Raw genomic sequence first — 23,241 nt, 5'->3', positions numbered from 1 at the left:
AAATAAAGTTATTTTTGCACTTTTGTACGAACTGGGTTGAGATCTTATCTTTTGCTATTCAATATATATAAGCTTATTTGATTTACCAATTAGGGATTTAAGCTCCCATAGGTTCTCTATTGCTCAACATTGTTGTATGGAGAGTGTTCCTTAAATATGTTTCTTTCATTCCTTTCTGGATCTTGGTATGTTCTCATAGATAGATAGATGGTTAGATGGATAGATAATAGATAGATAGATAGATAGATAGATAGATAGATAGATAGATAGATAGCAGATAGATGGTTAGATGGATAGATAATAGATAGATAGATGGTTAGATGGATAGATGGATAGATAATAGATAGATAGATAGATAGATAGATAGATAGAAAATAGATAGATAGATAGATAGATAGATGATAGATAATAGAAAGATTATTATTATTATTATTATTATTATTATTATTATTATTTATATAGCACCATTAATTCCATAGATAGATAGATAGACAGATAATAGATAGAAAGATAATAGATAGATATGTAGATAGATAATAAATAGATGGATGGATAGATAGATAGAAAGTAAGATAATAGATAGATACATAGATAGATAGATAGATAGATAGATAGATAGATAGATATGTAGATAGATAGAAAGTAAGATAATAGATAGATATGTAGATAGGTAATGGATAGATAGATATAAGTCAAAATTGGAACAGCATCACATATTACCGCAGTTGTCGTGCAGCGCTTTCCCAACCAAAGTTCAATTGGCCTCCAGTAATAAAGATAAAAAAAAGGAAAACAGCACAAAAATTAAAGAAAAAAATGGGCTTTAATGCCTGAACGGCGTGGCAACGTTTCGGATATAGTATCCTTTCTCAAGCAGTGAACATACAAATGAAGTGAGTATATATGGAAAACACACGTTTTTCAATAAAAGATCGTTTAACAGTCTTTAGCTATTTAAAACATCAAAACAGTAACGATGATTAAGCCAAAAAGTGCAATCAGTGCCATTATAGTAAATCTATTCAATATATGACTCATGTACATACATCATAAAGTGCACAGTGATAACTTTTAAAATTTACCAAATGGTCAATCAAAACAACTCAGGTGTCCCAAATCTGTGAAGCAGAACATGTTGCACACTTACAAATATAGTCTCACATGTGTATAAATCTCCGGCGTTCTCCTGACACCAGTGCGCATGTCTATGACATCAGCACAAGACCCAATGAATTATGGTCCGCATTTGCGCACTACTATGCTGAAGGTATCAGCGCCATGTTGGAAAGGTGCATACCTAATTATATCCCAACATGTTATACTGTCCCCAGCGTCTTCTTAATATAAATGTGCATGTCCGTGACATCTATGCAAGGACCGAAAGAATTGTGGTCCACATCTGCGCATTAATACGCTGAGGGCGGCGGCGCCATATTGGAAAAGGTGCAAAAACCACAGTGGATCAATATCTTAGAAAAGCAAAGTAGTTATATCGCCATTAGTCTGCGCAACTTGTAGCAATTCTTTTTATTATAATTAAAAAAAAAAAATTGTAGCGCAAGTCAGCGCAACTATACTGGCATAAATAACATTATATGCGATATAGTCAGCAAAATAGAGGACCACACTCATATGTTTAAATAATAAACATAAAAAAACATAAAAAAAACATAATAGGCACAAATGGTTGGAGCATGAGCTCAGTATAGTGTGAACAGTCCCTGACTCCCCACAATTAAGCAAGGAGTCATAAACCGGAGCAGGAAAATAGGGACACAAAGGGGGTTGGGAAATCCCCCATGTATCACCAACTACCCGCACTGACACCAAACAACCAGATGTATTATGTCACAATTTTAAAGAAACAAAAAAAGGGAAAACAATGAGTGCTGTCTCATAATTCATTTAATACACATATTGAAAATTTACAATATCATTATAGAATTAGTTTACAAAATAATTTGCACGTAATGCTAGTTTCACATCTGAAAAATAAAAATAAAAAAGAAATATTAAAATCTCTATACAGTACAGTATATTTATAGCAGTGGATATATGGTAGAAAGAACCACTCTATTTTTTATAAGATTGGATTCAACTTAAAGTCTACATTAAGACCATATGGTGTCAACGTATTTAATTTCATAATCCATTCCAATTCTCTTTTTTTAAGCAGTCGTACACGATCACCCCCTCTCCTCTGGACTGGTATCATGTCTATGATGCGAAAGCGTAACTGTTTTTCCGTATGTGATTTTTCGACAAAATGCTTAGATACAGGTAAATCCATACGTTTCTTCCTTATGGTATGTCGGTGTTGATTGATCCGAGTTTTAAAATCACAAGTTGTTTCACCGACATACCAAGATCCTTTGAGCATTAGAGTACAATTAACACATGACAAACAAGGAAAACACCCCTTTCTATCATGTCCAGATAGCGTAGTTTGGCTAGATTTTTTAAATGAGCCAATGTCTGATTTTACTAAACTGGAAGCAATGGTGCGATTTCGTTTATAGGAAAAAATAGGTGGCCTAGAAAATTCTGGTACATGTGGCAGACATTTATGTAGCATACCCCAATGCCTATATATAATATTTGAAATCCCACCACTCTCCTCACAAAAAGCTGTTACAAATGGTATGCGATCAATTCTTTTTTTCTCCAATTTTGTTCGAAATCATGCCAAATTTAGCACAAAAAGAAACATCATTAGACATTAGATTTAGGCGAATATTGGAACGGAGTCCTCTAGGAATTTTCTTGACTCTATAATATTCACTAGTGTTGAGCGATACCTTCCGATACTTGAAAGTATTGGTATCGGATAGTATCGGCCGATACCCGAAAAATATCGGATATCGCCGATACCGATACAAGTCAATGGGACTCAAGTATCGGAAGGTATCCTGGATGGTTCCCAGGGTCTGAAGGAGAGGAAACTCTCCTTCAGGCACTGGGATCCATATTCATGTAAAAAATAAAGAATAAAAATAATAAATATGGATATACTCACCCGTCCGGTGGCCCCTGGACCTTACCGCTGTTAACCGGCAGCCTCCGTTCCTAAGCATGAGGAGTTTAGGACCTGCGATGACGTTGCGGCTTGTGATTGGTCGCGTGAGCGGTCACATGAGCGGCACGCGACCAATCACAAGCCGCGACGTCATCGAGGGTCCTAAACTCCTCATTCTTATGAACGGAGGCTGCCGGTTACAATCGGTAAGGTCCAGGGGCCGCCGGACTGGTGAGTATATCCATATTTTTTATTTTAATTCTTTATTTTATACATGAATATGGATCCCAGGGCCTGAAGGAGAGTCTCCTCTCCTCCAGACCCTGGGAACCACACACTGGGAACTTCCGATTCCGATTTCCGATACCACAAAAATATCGGAACTAGGTATCGGAATTCCGATACTTGCGGTATCGGAATGCTCAACACTAATATTCACTCATATTATACTCATGATTTCGAACAAATATGGCTTGGATATTATTCTCCTTAATATTGAATATCTGCAACAGGAGATTAAGAGACTTAATTCTGAAATAGCACAGGTGGAACCCCAGATAAAAAGTCTTATGAAGGAAGATGAATTAAAAACTTTCAAAGAGGCACTAAAAATTAAGATGGACAAATTGCGTATTGAACTGGAAGATGTAAAGCATAGGAAGTGGAACCGAGATATGGTTGATTATAGAGATGGAAATATCTATAATTGGCAGGAACTTGGAAAAAAGGTTGCTGGATAAACAGGGACAACTTTGGTGGTGGTAGTAATGAAAATGTGTTACCTAATTGTGATTTTTTTTTAGGACCAGATTCATCAAAGGAAAAAATGAAACCAGTAAGAAAAGGGGAGGAAAAAAAACATCGGAGACAGCAAAAAAGAGAAAAGAGGGAAAAACAAATCACTGGCAGAGAAACAAATGGCAACAAGGAGCAAGGAACAAGTCTGGTAGTGAATATTTCAAATAAAATTCTGACTGAAAGTCACATATCAGTTGTAAATAAGGGCTTGTCGTTTGGTTTAAGCACTCATGTGAACTGGTTCCAACTGAATGTTGATTTACAGCGTTTTTTTAGATCAATCAGATTAAAGGAATGGTTTTGTAACAAAATCCATATCGATAAAATTCTTAGTAGTGAATTAGACTGCAAACAATTGGCCTTGCCTAAACAAAAGTAATTTTACTCCATCTGAAAATTCCCCTGTAATAGATGCGTTTATATTGGCTGTAAATAATGACTTAGAAAAACTGAAAAGTAAAAGTACCAAAGAGTTTTTGCATCCCAATATGTCAAAAAGTGAAATGGAGGCTCTGCATGAATTGGCACATGATGATAGTGTTATTATTAAAAATGCTGATAAGGGTGGTGCAGTTGTTATTATGGACAGGGGTGATTACCTTCAAGAAATTTGGGGACAGTTGGCCAATCCGGAGGTGTACGAAAAACTTTCTTATGATCCGAAATTTGATATTGCAAGGGATATAAAAATTATTCTGGATAATGCTCTTGACATGTGTATAATTGATTTGGATTTGCATGAATACTTGACTGTGAGGTGTCCAATTACACCAGTGATATATACTTTGCCAAAGATACATAAGTCCCTAGTGCATCCTCCGGGTCGGCCTATTGTGTCTGGATGTGATTCTATCCTGTCTCATATTGGAGTTTTTCTTGATAAAATTCTTAATCCAATTGCTAGCCATGCAGAGTCTTTCATTAAAGACTCTACAGATTTTCTTGAAAAAATCAATGGAATAGAGATTGTAGGGGAAGTTATTTTAGCATCTTTTGATGTTACATCATTATATACATCTATTAACCATAGTAAAGGTTTGGATGCAGTGAATAAAAAATTGGGGACTACACAATATTCTGAAAAGATTAGAAATTTTATATTGGAGCTTTTGGAACTAATTTTGACAAATAATTATTTTTTGTTTGGTGATACTTTTTATTTGCAATTGCAGGAAGTGGCCATGGGTGCCAACATGGCACCCGCGTTTGCAAATATTGTCATGAGTATTCTTGAGGAAGATGTCATCTATGTGTCCCACCACTACAGCTATGTAGCCACGTGGTGGAGATACATAGATGACATCTTCCTGATCTGGACTGGTTCGGAGAGTTCATTGAAGGAATTTCACGGTTATCTCAATACAATAGACGAGACTATCAAATTTACCCTTGTGCATTCTGACAGTGACATCCAATATTGGATGTCAGTGTCAAAATTAAAAACAATAAACTTGTCACTGAATTATATTCGAAGGTGACAGATAGAAATGACCTTTTGCTCTTCAATAGTCATCATCAAAAAAATTTTTTAGAATCTATTCCATTTAGTCAAATGATTAGAACTAAGAGGATTGAAAGTGAAGATGATTCATTGAAAAAATCTATGGAGGGTACTCTGAAAAAATTTGTGGAGAGGGGTTACCCAGATAATCTATTGAAGATCCAGAAAAATAAAGTTGACTTAATTAAAAGAGAAGATCTTTTCCAGAAAAAATTGGAGAAAAAGAATTGATCGCATACCATTTGTAACAGCTTTTTGTGAGGAGAGTGGTGGGATTTCAAATATTATATACTGTATAGGCATTGGGGTATGCTACATAAATGTCTGCCACGTGTACCAGAATTTTCTAGGCCACCTATTTTTTCCTATAAACGAAATCGCACCATTGCTTCCAGTTTAATAAAATCAGACATTGGCTCATTTAAAAAATCTAGCCAAACTACGCTATCTGGACATGATAGAAAAGGTGTTTTCCTTGTTTGTCATGTGTTAATTGTACTCTAATGCTCAAAGGATCTTGGTATGTCGGTGAAACAACTTGTGATTTTAAAACTCGGATCAATCAACACCGACATACCATAAGGAAGAAACGTATGGATTTACCTGTATCTAAGCATTTTGTAGAAAAATCACATACGGAAAAACAGTTACGCTTTCGCATCATAGACATGATACCAGTCCAGAGGAGAGGGGGTGATCGTGTACGACTGCTTAAAAAAAGAGAATTGGAATGGATTATGAAATTAAATAGGTTGACACCATATGGTCTTAATGTAGACTTTAAGTTGAATCCAATCTTATTATAAATAGAGTGGTTCTTTCTACCATATATCCACTGCTATAAATATACTGTACTGTATAGAGATTTTAATATTTCTTTTTTCTTTTTCTTTTTCAGATGTCCCTGTCTGTGAAACTAGCATTACGTGCAAATTATTTTGTAAACTAATTCTATAATAATATTGTAAATTTTCAATATGTGTATTAAATGAATTATGAGACAGCACTCATTGTTTTCTCTTTATTTGTTTCTTTAAAATTGTGACATAATTAGTGTTGAGCATTCCGATACCGCAAGTATCGGGTATCGGCCGATATTTGCTGTATCGGAATTCCGATACCGAGATCCGATACTTTTGTGGTATCGGGTATCGGTATCGAAACAACATTAATGTGTAAAAGAAAGAATTAAAATAAAAAATATTGCTATACTCACCTCTCCGACGCAGCCTGGACCTCACTGAGGGAACCGGCAGCGTTCTTTTCTTAAAATGCGCGCTTTTCCTTCCTTCCGTGACGTCACGGCTTCTGATTGGTCACGTGCCGCCCATGTGGCCGCGACGCGACCAATCACAGCAAGCCGTGACGTAATTTTCAGGTCCTTCTAGGCATTTAGTATTTTAAAATTACGTTCCGGCTTTGTGATTGGTCGCGTCGCGGTCACATGGGCGACGCGACCAATCACAAGCCGTGACGTCACGGGAGGCAGGAGACGCGCGCATTTTAAAATGCGCGCGTGTCCAGCCTCCCGTGACGTCACGACTTGTGATTGGTCGCGTCGCCCATGTGACTGCGACGCGACCAATCACAAGCCAGAACGTAATTTTAAAATCCTGAAGGACCTGAAATTACGTCACGGCTTGCTGTGATTGGTTGCGTCGCGGCCACATGGGCGACGCGACCAATCACAAGCCGTGACGTCACGGGAGGCAGGACATGCGCGCATTTTAAAATGCGCGCGTCTCCTGCCTCCCGTGACATCACGGCTTGTGATTGGTCGCGTCGCCCATGTGACCGCGACGCGACCAATCACAAAGCCGGAACGTAATTTTAAAATACTGAATGCCTAGAAGGACCTGAAAATTACGTCACGGCTTGCTGTGATTGGTCGCGTCGCGGCCACATGGGCGGCACGCGACCAATCAGAAGCCGTGACGTCACGGAAGGAAGGAAAAGCACGCATTTTAAGCAAAGAACGCTGCCGGTTCCCTCGGTAAGGTCCAGGCTGCGTCGGAGAGGTGAGTATAGCAATATTTTTTATTTTAATTCTTTATTTTACACATTAATATGGTTCCCAGGGCCTGAAGGAGAGTTTCCTCTCCTTCAGACCCTGGGAACCATCAGGGATACCGTCCGATACTTGAGTCCCATTGACTTGTATTGGTATCGGGTATCGGTATCGGATTAGATCCGATACTTTGCCGGTATCGGCCGATACTTTCCGATACCGATACTTTCAAGTATCGGACGGTATCGCTCAACACTAGACATAATACATCTGGTTGTTTGGTGTCAGTGCAGGTAGTTGGTGATACATGGGGGATTTCCCAACCCCCTTTGTGTCCCTATTTTCCTGCTCCGGTTTATGACTCCTTGCTTAATTGTGGGGAGTCAGGGACTGTTCACACTATACTGAGCTCATGCTCCAACCATTTGTGCCTATTATTTTTTTTTATGTTTTTTTATGTTTATTATTTAAACATATGAGTGTGGTCCTCTATTTTGGTGACTATATCGTATATAATGTTATTTATGCCAGTATAGTTGCGCTGACTTGCGCTAAAATTTTTTTTTTTTTAATTATAATAAAAAGAATTGCTACAAGTTGCGCAGACTAATGGCGATATAACTACTTTGCTTTTCTAAGATATTGATCCACTGTGGTTTTTGCACCTTTTCCAATATGGCGCCGCCGCCCTCAGCGTATTAATGCGCAGATGCGGACCACAATTCTTTCGGTCCTTGCATAGATGTCACGGACATGCGCATTTATATTAAGAAGACGCTGGGGACAGTATAACATGTTGGGATATAATTAGGTATGCACCTTTCCAACATGGCGCTGATACCTTCAGCATAGTAGTGCGCAAATGCGGACCATAATTCATTGGGTCTTGTGCTGATGTCATAGACATGCGCACTGGTGTCAGGAGAACGCCGGAGATTTATACACATGTGAGACTATATTTGTAAGTGTGCAACATGTTCTGTTTCACAGATTTGGGACACCTGAGTTGTTTTGATTGACCATTTGGTAGATTTTAAAAGTTATCACTGTGCACTTTATGATGTATGTACATGAGTCATATATTGAATAGATTTACTATAATGGCACTGATTGCACTTTTTGGCTTAATCATCGTTACTGTTTTGATGTTTTAAATAGCTAAAGACTGTTAAACGATCTTTTATTGAAAAACGTGTGTTTTCTATATATACTCACTTCATTTGTATGTTCACTGCTTGAGAAAGGATACTATATCCGAAACGTTGCCACGCCGTTCAGGCATTAAAGCCCATTTTTTTCTTTAATTTTTGTGCTGTTTTCCTTTTTTATCTTTAGATAGATAATAGATAGATATATAGATAATGATAGATAGACAGACAATAGATAGATAGTAAGATAATAGATAGATATGTAGATAGATAGATAATAGATAGATAGTACATAGATAGATAGACAGATAATAGATAGATAGTAAGATAATAGATAGATAGATAGATAGATAGATAGATAGATAGTATAAAGTATATATATATATATATATATATATATATATATATATATATATATATATATATATATATATATATATATATATACACTCACCGGCCACTTTATTAGGTACACCATGCTAGTAACGGGTTGGACCCCCTTTTGCCTTCAGAACTGCCTCAATTCTTCGTGGCATAGATTCAACAAGGTGCTGGAAGCATTCCTCAGAGATTTTGGTCCATATTGACATGATGGCATCACACAGTTGCCGCAGATTTGTCGGCTGCACATCCCAAAGATGCTCCATACAAGGCAGGATGGATCCATGCTTTCATGTTGTTTACGCCAAATTCTGACCCTACCATCCGAATGTCGCAGCAGAAATCGAGACTCATCAGACCAAGCAACGTTTTTCCAATCTTCTACTGTCCAATTTCGATGAGCTTGTACAAATTGTAGCCTCAGTTTCCTGTTCTTAGCTGAAAGGAGTGGTACCCGGTGTGGTCTTCTGCTGCTGTAGCCCATCTGCCTCAAAGTTCGACGCACTGTGCGTTCAGAGATGCTCTTAGGCCTACCTTGGTTGTAACGGGTGGCGATTTGAGTCACTGTTGCCTTTCTATCAGCTCGAACCAGTCTGCCCATTCTCCTCTGACCTCTGGCATCAACAAGGCATTTCCGCCCACAGAACTGCCGCTCACTGGATTTTTTTTCTTTTTCGGACCATTCTCTGTAAACCCTAGAGATGGTTGTGCGTGAAAATCCCAGTAGATCAGCAGTTTCTGAAATACTCAGACCAGCCCTTCTGGCACCAACAACCATGCCACGTTCAAAGGCACTCAAATCACCTTTCTTCCCCATACTGATGCTCGGTTTGAACTGCAGGAGATTGTCTTGACCATGTCTACATGCCTAAATGCACTGAGTTGCCGCCATGTGATTGGCTGATTAGAAATTAAGTGTTAACAAGAAGTTGGACAGGTGTACCTAATAAAGTGGCCAGTGAGTGTATATATATGTTTATGAGCTGTTACATGAATCAGTCAATTTGTAGTTCTATGATCGGTTGCTAATTTATTTGAATTTTTGATTTTAGATGCATTAGAAACTATAAAAAATATTGTTTTAAAATCATAAAATTCTGACTGCCTGCAGCCACAGGTAGGAGATGAATGAGCAGCCTCCATTATCTTCCATGCAGTTCCATACGAGTGTACAAATAACCAGAGTTTTCAAATAAAAATGCCATACAGTATCCAAATAATAGTTCTATATGAGTTCTACGAGGGTGCTCCACATGTGCAAAGCTGGGAGCTCCCAAGAAGAGTTCCAAGGACATGTTTTGCACAAGCCGCTCTACTTAACAGGTCCCAGAGGAACCCTGGCCTTCACCTTGTAACTGCTATTCAGGATTACAGGCTCGTAACAGGGTCCCATGGGTTGTGTCCACAAAGTAGCTTTTGGCTGGTGGAGCAAGCTGGCAGAGGAGAATCGACAAGCTGGGTCAAAATCAGAAATGGCACTAACAGGTCAAAAAAGAGGAGAGCCAACCTGAGTCATTGTAAGCTTATAACTGGCAACTCCCAGCAGTAACCTGGGAGGTCAGGTATGGTATGGCATTGCGGCCTTGGCACAGCAGGGAGTGATTACTCCTGCCGATCTATTGGACGGCACACACATCCTTTCTCGCTGACTGAGCAGCACCAGAAGTTCCAGCCACATCAGTATCTCTGACTGGTCAGAACCAGCATCTTCTAGGGCTATTGGCCGTGACATTGTCTCCATCACCAGTGCTGCATGCAGAATGAATATGACATCTCTGGAGCAGGTCCAGGTGGAGATTGGACTAATGGTATACTGCAAGAGCAGACACGGACAGAAGAGGCCCCTGTGCATGAACAGTATCTGGGCCCTTTGCAGTCCTATGGCTCGTTATAAGGCACAATTCCACCCACTTTGGAGATGGATGTGGCCCCCTTACCTTCTGGACCCCTGTGCACAATGATATGTTTGCACCCGCTAAACAGGGTCACTACCACCTATCACTGTAAAAATAACATAATATACAACGTCTAATTAGCAGCGCCACACAACGACATCGTAAATACCACCATACAATGCTTGAAAAATACCACCATACAATGCTCCAATAATAGTAACATAAAGCGATCACACAATAGTTTCATACATGGCATATACAATGCCAGAAAAACACCGCTACACACTAATATTGAGACTTCTTGTGGTTACGAGCCTGGGTGCCCAGGCAGGGGAAGGTAGCACAACCTGGACAGTCGCAGAGGTCGCACAGCCCTAACGCCAGCCCCGGGGGGTACTTTCCTGGAGTTTCCATTGAACAGCACAACAGTCAGACTGTCCCTAGACTGAGAACGTTAATAACAGGAAACAATAGATGGAACTGATGAAAAGGTTTGGGTTTAATGCTCCCATCACACTCCTCCTCTGTTTATGCCCGATGCACTGCATACATTGTATCATAATGGATGATCCTTATCTTGTTGATACAACACAATGAGCAGATTTCCTTCTTGTCGCAAGATCTTTGATTCATGGACCTATTCTGCCAAAGGTGAGATCAGACGATGCCAAGATTCAGCGGTTCAGATGCAGCATGGGAACATCACGGTACGTATTTCAGCGATAAAAAATAATCATTTACCTTGAGAACGCCATTGTTTCTGGTTCCCATAGCTGAGCTGACTGGACATTACCATTTATAATACTATTATGAACGCCGGGAACGGTTTAGCACTCACTGAGCTCTTGCTGACGGTCAATTTATCAGTTCGGCTCCTAGTAAAGCTCAAGTAGAAGTACACAATTCAATTGCCAACATAACACAATTTCTATTGTAGAACTTCCAGTGACATGGTGGAGCTGCAGATCAGTCATAGGAAGGAATGACCGACTATATGAAATGCATATAACATTGCATCATCATAGCAATTCTGCAGGTAATCTTCATTAGAAATATTCTGTGTATACAGCTACTATACAGGCTCATGATATCACTATCTTCTGTGTATTAGCAAGTCTGCAGCACAGTATGCTCCCTCTAGTGGTGGTTGCAGATCACTATGCTCCCTCTAGTGGTGGTTACAGGCCAGTATGCTTTCTTTAGTGGTGGTTGCAGATCACTATGCTCCCTCTAGTGGTGGTGACAGGCCATTATGCTTTCTCCAGTGGTGGTTGCAGGCCACTATGCTTCCTCCTTTGGTGATTGCAGGCCAGTATGCTTCCTCCAATAGTGGTAGTTGTAGGCCAGTATGCATCCTCCAATAATGGTAGCAGGTCACTATGCTCCCTCTAGTGGCGATTGCAGGCCAGTATGCTTCCTCCAATGGTGGTTGCAGGACTATATGCTCCCTTTAATGGTGGCTGTAGGCCAGTATGCTCCCTCCAATAGAGGTAGCAGGTCACTATGCTCCCTCCAATAGTGGTTGCAGGTCACTATACTCCATCTAGTGGTGGTTGCAGACCAGTATGCCCCCTTCAGTGGTGGTTGCAGGTCACTATACTCCATCTTGTGGTGGCTACAGGCCAGTGTGCTACCTCCATTAGTTGTTGCAGGTCACTATACTCCGTCTTGTGGTGTTGCAGACCAATACGCACCCTCCAGTGGTGGCTGCAGGTCACTATACCCCATCTAGTGATGGTTGCAGGCCGGTGTGCTACCTCCAATAGTGGTTGCAGGTCACTATACTCCATCTTATGGTGTTGCAGACCAGTATGATTCCTCCAATGGTGGTTACAGGCCAGTGTGCTACCTCCATTAGTTGTTGCAGGTCACTATACTCCGTCTTGTGGTGTTGCAGACCAGTACGCACCCTCCAGTGGTGGCTGCAGGTCACTATACTCCATCTAGTGATGGTAGAAGGTCGGTGTGCTACCTCCAATAGTGGTTGCAAGTCACTATACTCCATCTTGTGGTGTTGCAGACCAGTATGATTCCTCCAATGGTGGTTGCAGGTCACTATACTCCTTCCAATAGTGGTTGCAGGTCACTATACTCCATTTTGTGGTGTTGCAGACCAGTACGCACCCTCCAGTGGTGGTTGCAGGTCACTATACTCCATCTAGTGATGGTTACAGGCCGGTGTGCTACATCCAATAGTGGTTGCAGGTCACTATACTCCCTCTAGTGGTGGTTGGAGGCCAGTGTGCTACCTCCAATAGTGGTTGCAGGTCACAATACTCCATCTAGTGATGGTAGCAGGCCAGTGTGTTACCTCCAATAGTGGTTGCAGACCAGTAGGCTCCCTCCAGCGATGGTTGCAGGTCACTATACTCCCTCTAGTGGTGGTAGCAGGCCAGTGTGCTACCTCCATTTGTTGTTGCAGGTCACTATACTTCATCTAGTGGTGGTTGGAGGCCAGTATGCACCCTCCAGTGGTGGTTACAGGTTACTATACTCCATATAATGATGGTTGCCGGCTAGTGTGCTACCTCCAATAGTGGTTGCAGGTCACTATACTCCATCTTGTGGTGTTGCAGACCAGTATGATTCCTCCAATGGTGGTTGCAGGCCACTATGCTCCTTCCAATAGTGGTTGCAGGTCACTATACTCCCTCTAATGGTGGTTGGAGGCCAGTGTGCTACCTCCAATAGTGGTTGCAGACCAGTATGCACTCTCCAGTGATGGTTGCAGGTCACTATACTCCCTCTAGTGGTGGTTGGAGGCCAGTGTGCTACCTCCAATAGTGGTTGCAGACCAGTATGCACCATCCAGTGATGGTTGCAGGTCACTATACTCCCTCTAGTGGTGGTTAGAGGCCAGTGTGCTACCTCCAATAGTGGTTGAAGACCAGTATGCACCCTCCAGTGATGGTTGCAGGTCACTATACTCCCTCTAGTGGTGGTTGGAGGCCAGTGTGTTACCTCCAATAGTGGTTGCAGGTCACTATACTCCCTCTATTGGTGGTTGGAGGCCAGTGTGCTACCTCCAATAGTGGTTGCAGACCAGTATGCACCCTCCAGTGATGGTTGCAGGTCACTATACTCCCTCTAGTAGTGGTTGGAGGCCAGTGTGCTACCTCCAATAGTGGTTGCAGGTCACTATACTCCCTCTATTGGTGGTTGGAGGCCAGTGTGCTACCTCCAATAGTGGTTGCAGGTCACTCTACTCCATCTAGTGATGGTAGCAGGCCAGTATGCACCCTCCAGTGATGGTTGCAGGTCACTATACTCCCTCTAGTGGTGGTTGGAGGCCAGTGTGTTACCTCCAATAGTGGTTGCAGACCAGTATGCTCCCTCCAGTGATGGTTGCAGGTCACTATACTCCCTCTAGTGGTGGTTGGAGGCCAGTGTGCTACCTCCAATAGTGGTTGCAGGTCACTATACTCCCTCTAGTGGTGGTTGGAGGCCAGTGTGCTACCTCCAATAGTGGTTGCAGGAAGACTGTAGTTTAGTATTTTTATGTTCCTAGAGGAGATCTAAAGATCTATTTAAAAAAAATCCACACATAATTCTATACTTAAAAAGCTGGTGTTAAAAGTGAAAGATTCATTTATGCTTTACTTTAAAGTTACCTTCTGCTGGTTCAGTGTCATGTACAGTAATCCCTTTCCACACAACGCCTCCACGTTGTCAGGTTCCTCTTTTAGAACTTTATTGAAGTCATATATGGCTGTTTTCTTCTGTCCCAGCTGCCCGTAACATCTGGCTCTGGCAAGCAAAGAGTCTCTGGCATGCCCCCCTAAGACACAGTTAAAAATAAAAAGAAATAAGTAGCGTATGTTACAAGAAGAAATGTTATCTCTTTACCCCTGACATTACACTCAGAAATGAAAGCAATGTGCTCTGCTGGGTCACACAGATGTGAAAGCCATTTACTTTATGGTCTTCAGTGCACCTGCACCACAGAACATGAGGAGAAGACATCAGAATTAATAATTAATTGTTTCCATCATATGATAATTACAGAAAATATGTGAAATTTCACACACTACTTAACTTATTATTATCATTATTATTATCTACTATATAATTGTCTAAGGGGTACTTCCATCTGTCTGTCTGTCTGTCCCGGATATTCATTGGTCGCGGCCTCTGTCTGTCATGGAAATCCAAGTCGCTGATTGGTCATGGCAAAACGTCCACAACCATTGCCACAACCAATCCCGCTCCTTCCTCCCCGCAGTCAGTGCAGTGCCCCCTCCATTCTCCCCTCCAGTCAACGCTCACACAGGGTTAATGACAGCGCTAATGGACCGCGTTATGCCGCGGTGTAACGCACTCCATTAACGCTGCTGTTAACCCTGTGTGACCAACTTTTTTACTACTGAGGCTGCCTATGCAGCTTCAATAGTAAAAAAAATTGAATGTTAAAAATAATAAAAAAAATAAAAAATCATCATATACTCACCTTCCGGTGCCTTTCCCGCTCCTCGCAACGCCCGGTGACCGCTCCATGCATTGCAATCTTGCGAGATGCTGACGTAGCAGTCTCGCAAAACTGCTACGTCATCATCTCGCGATACCGCAATGCACTCTTCAGACCGGAGCACACGAGGAGCATCGGTAACCGCTTCCTGGATCCAGGGGCCAACAGAAGGTGAGTATATAACTATTTTTTATTTTAATTCTTTTTTTTTAACAGGGATATCATGCCCACATTGCTATATACGTGGGCTGCGCAATATACAACGTGGGCTGTGCAATATACAACATGGGCTGTGCAATGTACTACGTGGGCTGCGTGATGTACTACTTGGTCTGCGCGATGTACTACGTGGTCTGCACAATGTACTACGTGGGCTGCGCAATATACAATGTGGGCTGTGCAATATACAACGTGGGCTGCAAAATATACAACGTGGGCTGCGCAATGTACTACAACGGCTGCACAATGTACTACGTGGGCTGCGCAATATACTACATGGGCTGCGCAATGTACAACGTGGGCTGCGCAATGTACTGCGTGGGCTGCGCAATGTACTGCGTGGCTGTCCAATGTACTGCGTTGGCTGCACAATGTACTGCGTGGCTGTGCAATATACTACGTGGGCTGTGCAATATACAACGTGGACTGTGCAATGTACTGCGTGGGCTGCGCAATGTACTGCGTGGGCTGCGCAATGTGCTACGTGGGCTGCGCAATGTACTGTGTGGGCTGCCCAATGTACTGCGTGGGCTGCGCAATGTACTGCGTGGGCTGCGCAATGTACTGCGTGGGCTGCGCAATGTACTGCGTGGGCTGCGCAATGTACTGCGTGGCTGTGAAATATACTACGTGGGCTGTGCAATATACAACGTGGGCTGCGCAATATACAACGTGGGCTGCGCAATGTACTACAACGGCTGCGCAATATACAACGTGGGCTATGTAATGTACTACGTGGGCTGCGCAATGTACTACGTGGGCTGCGCAATGTACTGCGTGGGCTGTGCAATGTACTATGTGGGCTGCGCAATGTACTGCGTGGGCTGTGCAATGTACTATGTGGGCTGCGCAATGTACTGCATGGGCTGCGCAATGTACTACGTGGGCTGCGCAATGTACTACTTGGGCTGCGCAATGTACTGTGTGGGCTGCGCAATGTACTGCGTGGGCTGCGCAATGTACTGCATGGCTGTGCAATGTACTACGTGGGCTGTGCTATACACTACGCATACATATTCTAGAATACCCGATGCGTTAGAATCCGGCCAACATCTAGTTAATAACATAATGAGATTACAATGATGATAATGCCTACTAACACAAATATTGATACCAATAATAATAATATGACAAAATATATAAAAGTAAAATGAAAGTTTTATAAACAAATTGAAATGAAAGTTACTTCGGAAAATTATACAATTGCTCTAAAGGGAATATAAAAATGTAGAATAAAATAATAACAAAAATAATTATGCTTATTAAAGTTGCTACTATGCTGCTACTGTGAAACATGTAACTTTACATTATTTTAAATATATTGTTTTTTTTTTCATTAATGGTTAAAAACTAAAACTAACGACCAAAAATATCTTACTGTTTAATACAAATGGTAGGGATCCAAGGAGTAAAATTTCTCCTTGTGGAGAGTGACATGTAAAGCCTGACATACCAATGTGAGAAGACTTTTAAGCCTTGCAATGCTCCTCTGGGAAATTAAATATGCACATTGGCTCTTCAGAGAGGAAGAGGACTAGAACTTGCAATTGCAAATTTGGCAAGGTGAGAGACATCTGATGGGGATCCAAAGGGTAATGTTCAAGCTTGACATGCTAAGGTGAGGAGACTTTATAGTCCGCTTCCTCTCTGCAAGGCTTAAAAGACTCCTCACCTTGGCATGTCAGGCTTGAAATGTCACTTTGCAATTTGCAAATTGAGATTCTAGTTTGGCTTTTATCCTAAATCATGTGACAAGGTTCGTTAAAGGGTTGATATTGACTTGTTGGATTGCTACTTCCAATAGGTGGCACTAGAGTTTTGGTCCTCTTCCTCTCTGAAGAGACAATTTGCATAAAAATTGTAGGAAACAAATCCTTATCAGTCTATTAACCCCTTCCTGACCAGGCCACTTTTTTACAATTCTGACCACAATCAATTTATGAGGTAATAACTCTAGAACGCTTCAACGGATCCTGATGATTCTGAGATTGTTTTCTTATGACAAATTGTACTTTATGATAGTGGTAACATTTGTTTGATATGACTTGCGTTTATTTGTTAAAAAATTGAAACTTGGCGAAAATTTTGAAAATTTCACAATTTTCAACATTTTAATTTTTATGTCCTTAAGGCCTCTTTCACACGTCCAGATAATTCCGGTACCGGAGAAATTGGTACTGGAGTTATCCATGTACGTGTGTCCGTGTGTTCACGTGGCACATCAGTGTGGCACACGTGCGGCATCCGTGTGCCGCCCGTGTGCCGCCTGAGGACCACATGGACCGTGCAGGAGAGACAGCGCTACACTAAGCGCTGTCCCCCCTGTGTGGTGCTGAAGGCAGCATTCATCTCTTCTCCCCCGCAGGAGGGAAAAATAAAAGTTTCATGTGACCCCCGCCTCCCACTCCCAGTGCGCCACCCGGCCCCTTGCAGAAGAAATACTCACCCAGCTCCTGCGATGTCTCCACTCTTCTCTTAGCGCCGGCAGCCTGTCCTGTGTGAGCGGTCACGTGGGACCGCTCATTACAGTGAGGAATATGCGCATATTCCTCACTGTAATGAGTGGTCCCACGTGACCGCTCACACAGGACAGGCTGCCGGCGCTGAGAGGAGAGTGGAGACATCGCGGGAGCTGGGTGAGTATTTCTTCTGCAAGGGGCCGGGCGTGGGAGGCGGGGGTCACATGCAAACTTTATTTTTCACAAAAAATAACAAAAACTTGATCTTTCATCTCTTCTCTCCTGCGGGGGAGAAGAGATGAATGCCGCCTTCAGCACCACAGCGGGGGGGACAGCGCTTAGTGTAGCGCTGTCTCTCCTGCGGGCAGTACGTGCACACGGAGGAGAGTGCACTCTGTTCTCCGTGTGCACTTGTGCAGGACGTACAGTATTGCTGTACGTGATACTGGAAAAAAACGGACATGGCTACGTGTTTTGCACACGGACATACGGTCCGTGTGAAAACACGCACATGTGCAGAAACACATAGATTCTAATGTGTCTACGTGTGTCAGTGTCTCCAGTACGTGAGAAAACTGTCACTACACGTACCGGAGAAACTGACGTGTGAAAGAGGCCTAAATCAGAGAGTCATTTCGCACAAAATACTTAATGAATAACATTTCCCACATGTCTACTTTACATCAGCACAATTTTGGAAACATAATTTTTTTGTTAGTAAGTTATAACAGTTAAAAATTGACCAGCGATTTCTAATTTTTACAACAAAATTTGCAAAACATTTTTTTAGGGACCACCTTAACATTTGAAGTGACCTTGAGGGGCCTATATGACATAAAATACCCCAAAATTACAGCATTCTAAAAAACACACCCCTCAAGGTGCTCAAAACCACATTCAAGAAGTTTCTTAACCCTTCAGATGCTTCACAGAAATTTTTGGAATGTGGAAGAAAAAATAAACATTTACTCTTTCTTAAAAAAAAAATTAATTTAGACCTAAGATTTTTTACATTTGCAAGGGTTACAGGAGAAAATGGACAATACATTTTGTTGTGTATTTTCTCCTGAGCATGTCGATACCCCATATGCGGGGGAAATCTTCTGATTGGGCACACAGCAGGGCTCGGAAGGAAGGAGTGCCATTTCACTTTCTGAATGTGAAATTTTCTGGCATAATTAGCGGATGACATGTCACGTTTGGAGAGCCCATGACGTGCCTAAACAGTGGAAACCCCCAACAAGTGACACCATTATGGAAACTAGACCACTTATGGAACTTATCTAGATGTGAACTGAGCACTTTGAATTCACAGGTGCTTCACAGAAGTTTAGAACGTAGAGCCGTGAAAATAAAAAAAATCACATTTTTCCCAAATAAACCTGTTTTAGCTCCATATTTTGCATTTTAATAATGGTAACAGGAGAAATTGCTCCATACAATTTGTTGTGCATTTTCTCCTGAGTACACCGATACCCCATATGTGGGGGAATACTACTGTTTGAGTGCACGGCAGGGCTTAGAAGGGAAGGTGCGCCATGTGACTTTTTGAATGCAAAATTTGATGGAATAATTAGTGGACACCATGTCGCGTATTGAAGAGCCCCTGATGTGACTAAACAATAGCTTGTAAAATAAAGGGTTAAATGGTGGAAAAAATTGGCGTGGGCTCCCGCGCAATTTTCTCCACCAGAATGGTAACGCCAGTGACTGAGGGCAGATATTAATAGCCTAGAGAGGGTCCATGGTTATTGGCCCCCCCTGGCTACAGAAATCTGCCCCCAGCCACCCCAGAAAAGGCACATCTGGAGGATGCGCCTATTCTGGCACTTGGCCACTCTCTTCCCACCCCCGGGAATGAATGGAGTGCAGGGGAGTGACCTGTAGTTACCTTGAGTTGCGGTGATATGCCCCCTGCTGGATGTCCTCATATGAACTCGAGCGTGGGAACTTTTACCAGGCTCCAGTTCATGAGGACATCCAGCAGAGGGCGCCTGCTCTCAGCAGGAGCTCACACGCCACCTTCCCTGCAGGACTCAAAAAGACCCCATGGCCATCTTGGTGTTGGGGGTCTCCATGGAGACCATCAGGACAACGCGATGCGATTGCGATGTCCTGATGGAAGCCTGCAGGGAGTCCCCTCCCTGCGCGATGCTTCTCTATGCCACTGTCACTGCTGACATTGGCATCAGAGGGGTTAAATGCCCGCGATCAGTGCTAGCACCGATTGTAGGACCTGCTGGGGGGTGTCAGCTGTCACGATACAGCTGACATCCGCACCCAATCGCCGAGGTGCTCAGCATGAGGCCGAGCGATCAGTGCGCCGTACATATACTTCTCTTTGCGGGAACTCACCTCCCGCAGAGCAGTATATGCACGACGCATGTCGGCAAGGGGTTAACATTTCCTTGAGGTAAAGGTTGTAAAAAATAGCAAAAGTAAAAACAAAGCTGTGTATACAAATATACAGGCAGAAATGAGTCTCTCTGATTTAGTAACTCATGGACGCCCACTAAAGAGGATTCAGAGGTAACAGTTATGCCTATGCCTTGCTGTCTTCAGGGGGCCCGCTAGGCTTTTACTGTATTATGAATGACACACGGTAGGTTGGATCTAGGAGTTTATTTAACAGTGTGAGGTTTCTTTAAGATAACGCTGTAGGATAACTTGCAAATACTCTCAGCCTCGCCACCCCAAAATAAAACTATGTCTCCTTTTTTCCATAGCAGCACATCACCTCTACCTGCAGTGATGCTGAGCCTGAGGCCTATGGTTGATTTTCATAATAAAATCCATTCATTATAATTACATTATTTCCCTTTGATGATATATTTTAATCCACAATGTGCATAAAGAGTCGTCTGCAATGTGAAAATGACCCTTTGAAGTTTCACAGTAGCGGGCTACTCAAGGTTAATAAGAATTGATTTAACCTGATCATCCATCATCTTTTTACATGTTCAAGCTGCTTATCTTTAAAGGGAACATTATAGTGGATTAATGCTGCCCGAACCATGACCTGCATGAATCAGATGCTGGCTCCACTATTGCAGATTTGCATGTATTACTCTGAAATGCTGCTGCACTTTACAGAAAACATACCTTAAAACTATGGCATGAGATGACATCACAAGAATAACTAGTTGTATATATTGTCAGGTCTCTTGCCATGTCTGTATATAGTGAGAGTGTTCTGGACTGATCTGGGATTAAGTAGTGGTATTGCAACCACTAGGGGCAGCACTGGCAGGTAGCATAGTCAGGGATAGGCAAGGAGTCAGTACGCGGAAGCAGCAGTATAATCTTAGAATGAAGGAGCAGGTGAAAGGAAGCCTGACTAGAATCTGGTAGATCAATAATCTCGCAAGGAAGGGAGTGCTATGCCAGGTTTAAATAGAGTGTTCAATCAGGGTGGAGCCAATTAGGAACTCAGGGTGGAGACAATCAGAAATCAAAGAGGTACAAGTATATGGGTTAGTGTTATGACCCCAATGGCGAGGGTCTCAGAGGAACGTGGAAGTCTGCAGAATACAAAAATCCAGCTCATAGGGTAGTGGTAACTGGGTTGACCATATATCTACTCCTAACGCCAACACTAGAAGTAGCCGGGGATCATTCCTACGTTGATTCTAGATGACACGCGCCAGCCGGAGAATCTAGCTACCCCTAGTAGAGGAAAACAAAGACCTTTCTTGCCTCCAGAGAAGGGGACCCCAAAGCTGGATAGAAGCCCCCCACAAATAATGACGGTGAGATAAGAGGAAATGACAAACACAGAAATGAACCAGGTTTAGCACAGAGAGGCCCGCTTACTGATAGCAGAATAAAGAAAGGTAACTTATATGGTCAACAAAAACCCTATCAAAATCCACACTGGAAATTCAAGAACCCCCGAACCGTCTAACGGTCCGGGGGGAGAACACCAGCCCCCCTAGAGCTTCCAGCAAAGGTCAGGATAAAGATTAGGAACAAGCTGGACAAAAATACAAAACCAAAACAAATAGCAAAAAGCAAAAGGCAGACTTAGCTGATATAACTGGAACCAGGATCAGTAGACAAGAGCACAGCAGACTAGCTCTGATAACTACGTTGCCAGGCATTGAACTGAAGGTCCAGGGAGCTTATATAGCAACACCCCTAACTAACGACCCAGGTGCGGATAAAAGGAATGACAGAAAAACCAGAGTCAAAAAACTAGTAACCACTAGAGGGAGCAAAAAGCAAATTCACAACAGTACCCCCCCCTTAGTGAGGGGTCACCGAACCCTCACCACGACCACCAGGGCGATCAGGATGAGCGGCATGAAAGGCACGAACTAAATCGGCCGCATGAACATCAGAGGCGACCACCCAGGAATTATCCTCCTGACCATAGCCCTTCCACTTGACCAGGTACTGAAGCCTCCGCCTGGAGAGGCGAGAATCCAAGATCTTCTCCACCACGTACTCCAACTCGCCCTCAACCAACACCGGAGCAGGAGGCTCAGCAGAAGGAACTACAGGCACAATGTACCGCCGCAACAAGGACCTATGAAATACATTGTGAATAGCAAACGACACAGGAAGATCCAGACGAAAAGATACAGGATTAAGGATTTCCAATATCTTGTAAGGCCCAATAAAACGAGGTTTAAATTTGGGAGAGGAGACCTTCATAGGAACAAAGCGGGAAGAAAGCCATACCAAATCCCCAACGCGTAGTCGGGGACCCACACCGCGGCGGCGGTTGGCAAAGCGCTGAGCCTTCTCCTGTGACAACTTCAAGTTGTCCACCACATGATTCCAGATCTGCTGCAACCTATCCACCACAGAATCCACCCCAGGACAGTCAGAAGGCTCCACATGACCCGAAGAAAAGCGAGGATGGAAACCAGAGTTGCAGAAAAAAGGCGAAACCAAGGTGGCGGAACTAGCCCGATTATTAAGGGCAAACTCAGCCAACGGCAAGAATGTCACCCAATCGTCCTGATCAGCAGAGACAAAACACCTCAAATAAGCCTCCAAAGTCTGATTGGTTCGCTCCGTCTGTCCATTAGTCTGAGGATGGAAAGCAGACGAAAACGACAAATCAATGCCCATCCTACTACAAAAGGATCGCCAGAACCTGGAAACGAACTGGGATCCTCTGTCTGACACAATATTCTCAGGGATGCCGTGCAAACGAACCACGTTCTGGAAAAACACAGGAACCAGATCGGAAGAGGAAGGCAGCTTAGGCAAAGGAACCAAATGGACCATCTTGGAGAAGCGATCACATATCACCCAGATAACGGACATGCCCTGAGATAGCGGAAGATCAGAAATGAAATCCATGGAGATATGTGTCCAAGGTCTCTTCGGGACAGGCAAGG

The 23,241-nt window shown here is 42.7% G+C and overlaps 1 protein-coding gene across 2 annotated transcripts in view; it reads right to left on the bottom strand.

Moving 5' to 3' along the window:
- TTC34 (tetratricopeptide repeat domain 34) overlaps nt 1-23,241 on the bottom strand; it is a 210,248-nt gene that overhangs the window by 140,681 nt on the left and 46,326 nt on the right. For both annotated transcript variants that reach the window (XM_077250435.1, XM_077250436.1), the window contains exon 5: nt 14,359-14,525. In XM_077250435.1, coding sequence (XP_077106550.1) covers nt 14,359-14,525 — 167 coding nt within the window. The remainder of the gene's footprint in view (nt 1-14,358; nt 14,526-23,241) is intronic.

The sequence above is a fragment of the Ranitomeya variabilis genome, chromosome 4, assembly GCF_051348905.1.
Source record: "Ranitomeya variabilis isolate aRanVar5 chromosome 4, aRanVar5.hap1, whole genome shotgun sequence".
NCBI lineage: Eukaryota > Metazoa > Chordata > Amphibia > Anura > Dendrobatidae > Ranitomeya > Ranitomeya variabilis.
The sequence above is the reverse complement of the archived record's forward strand: the minus strand, read 5'-3'. Positions and strand labels throughout refer to the sequence as shown.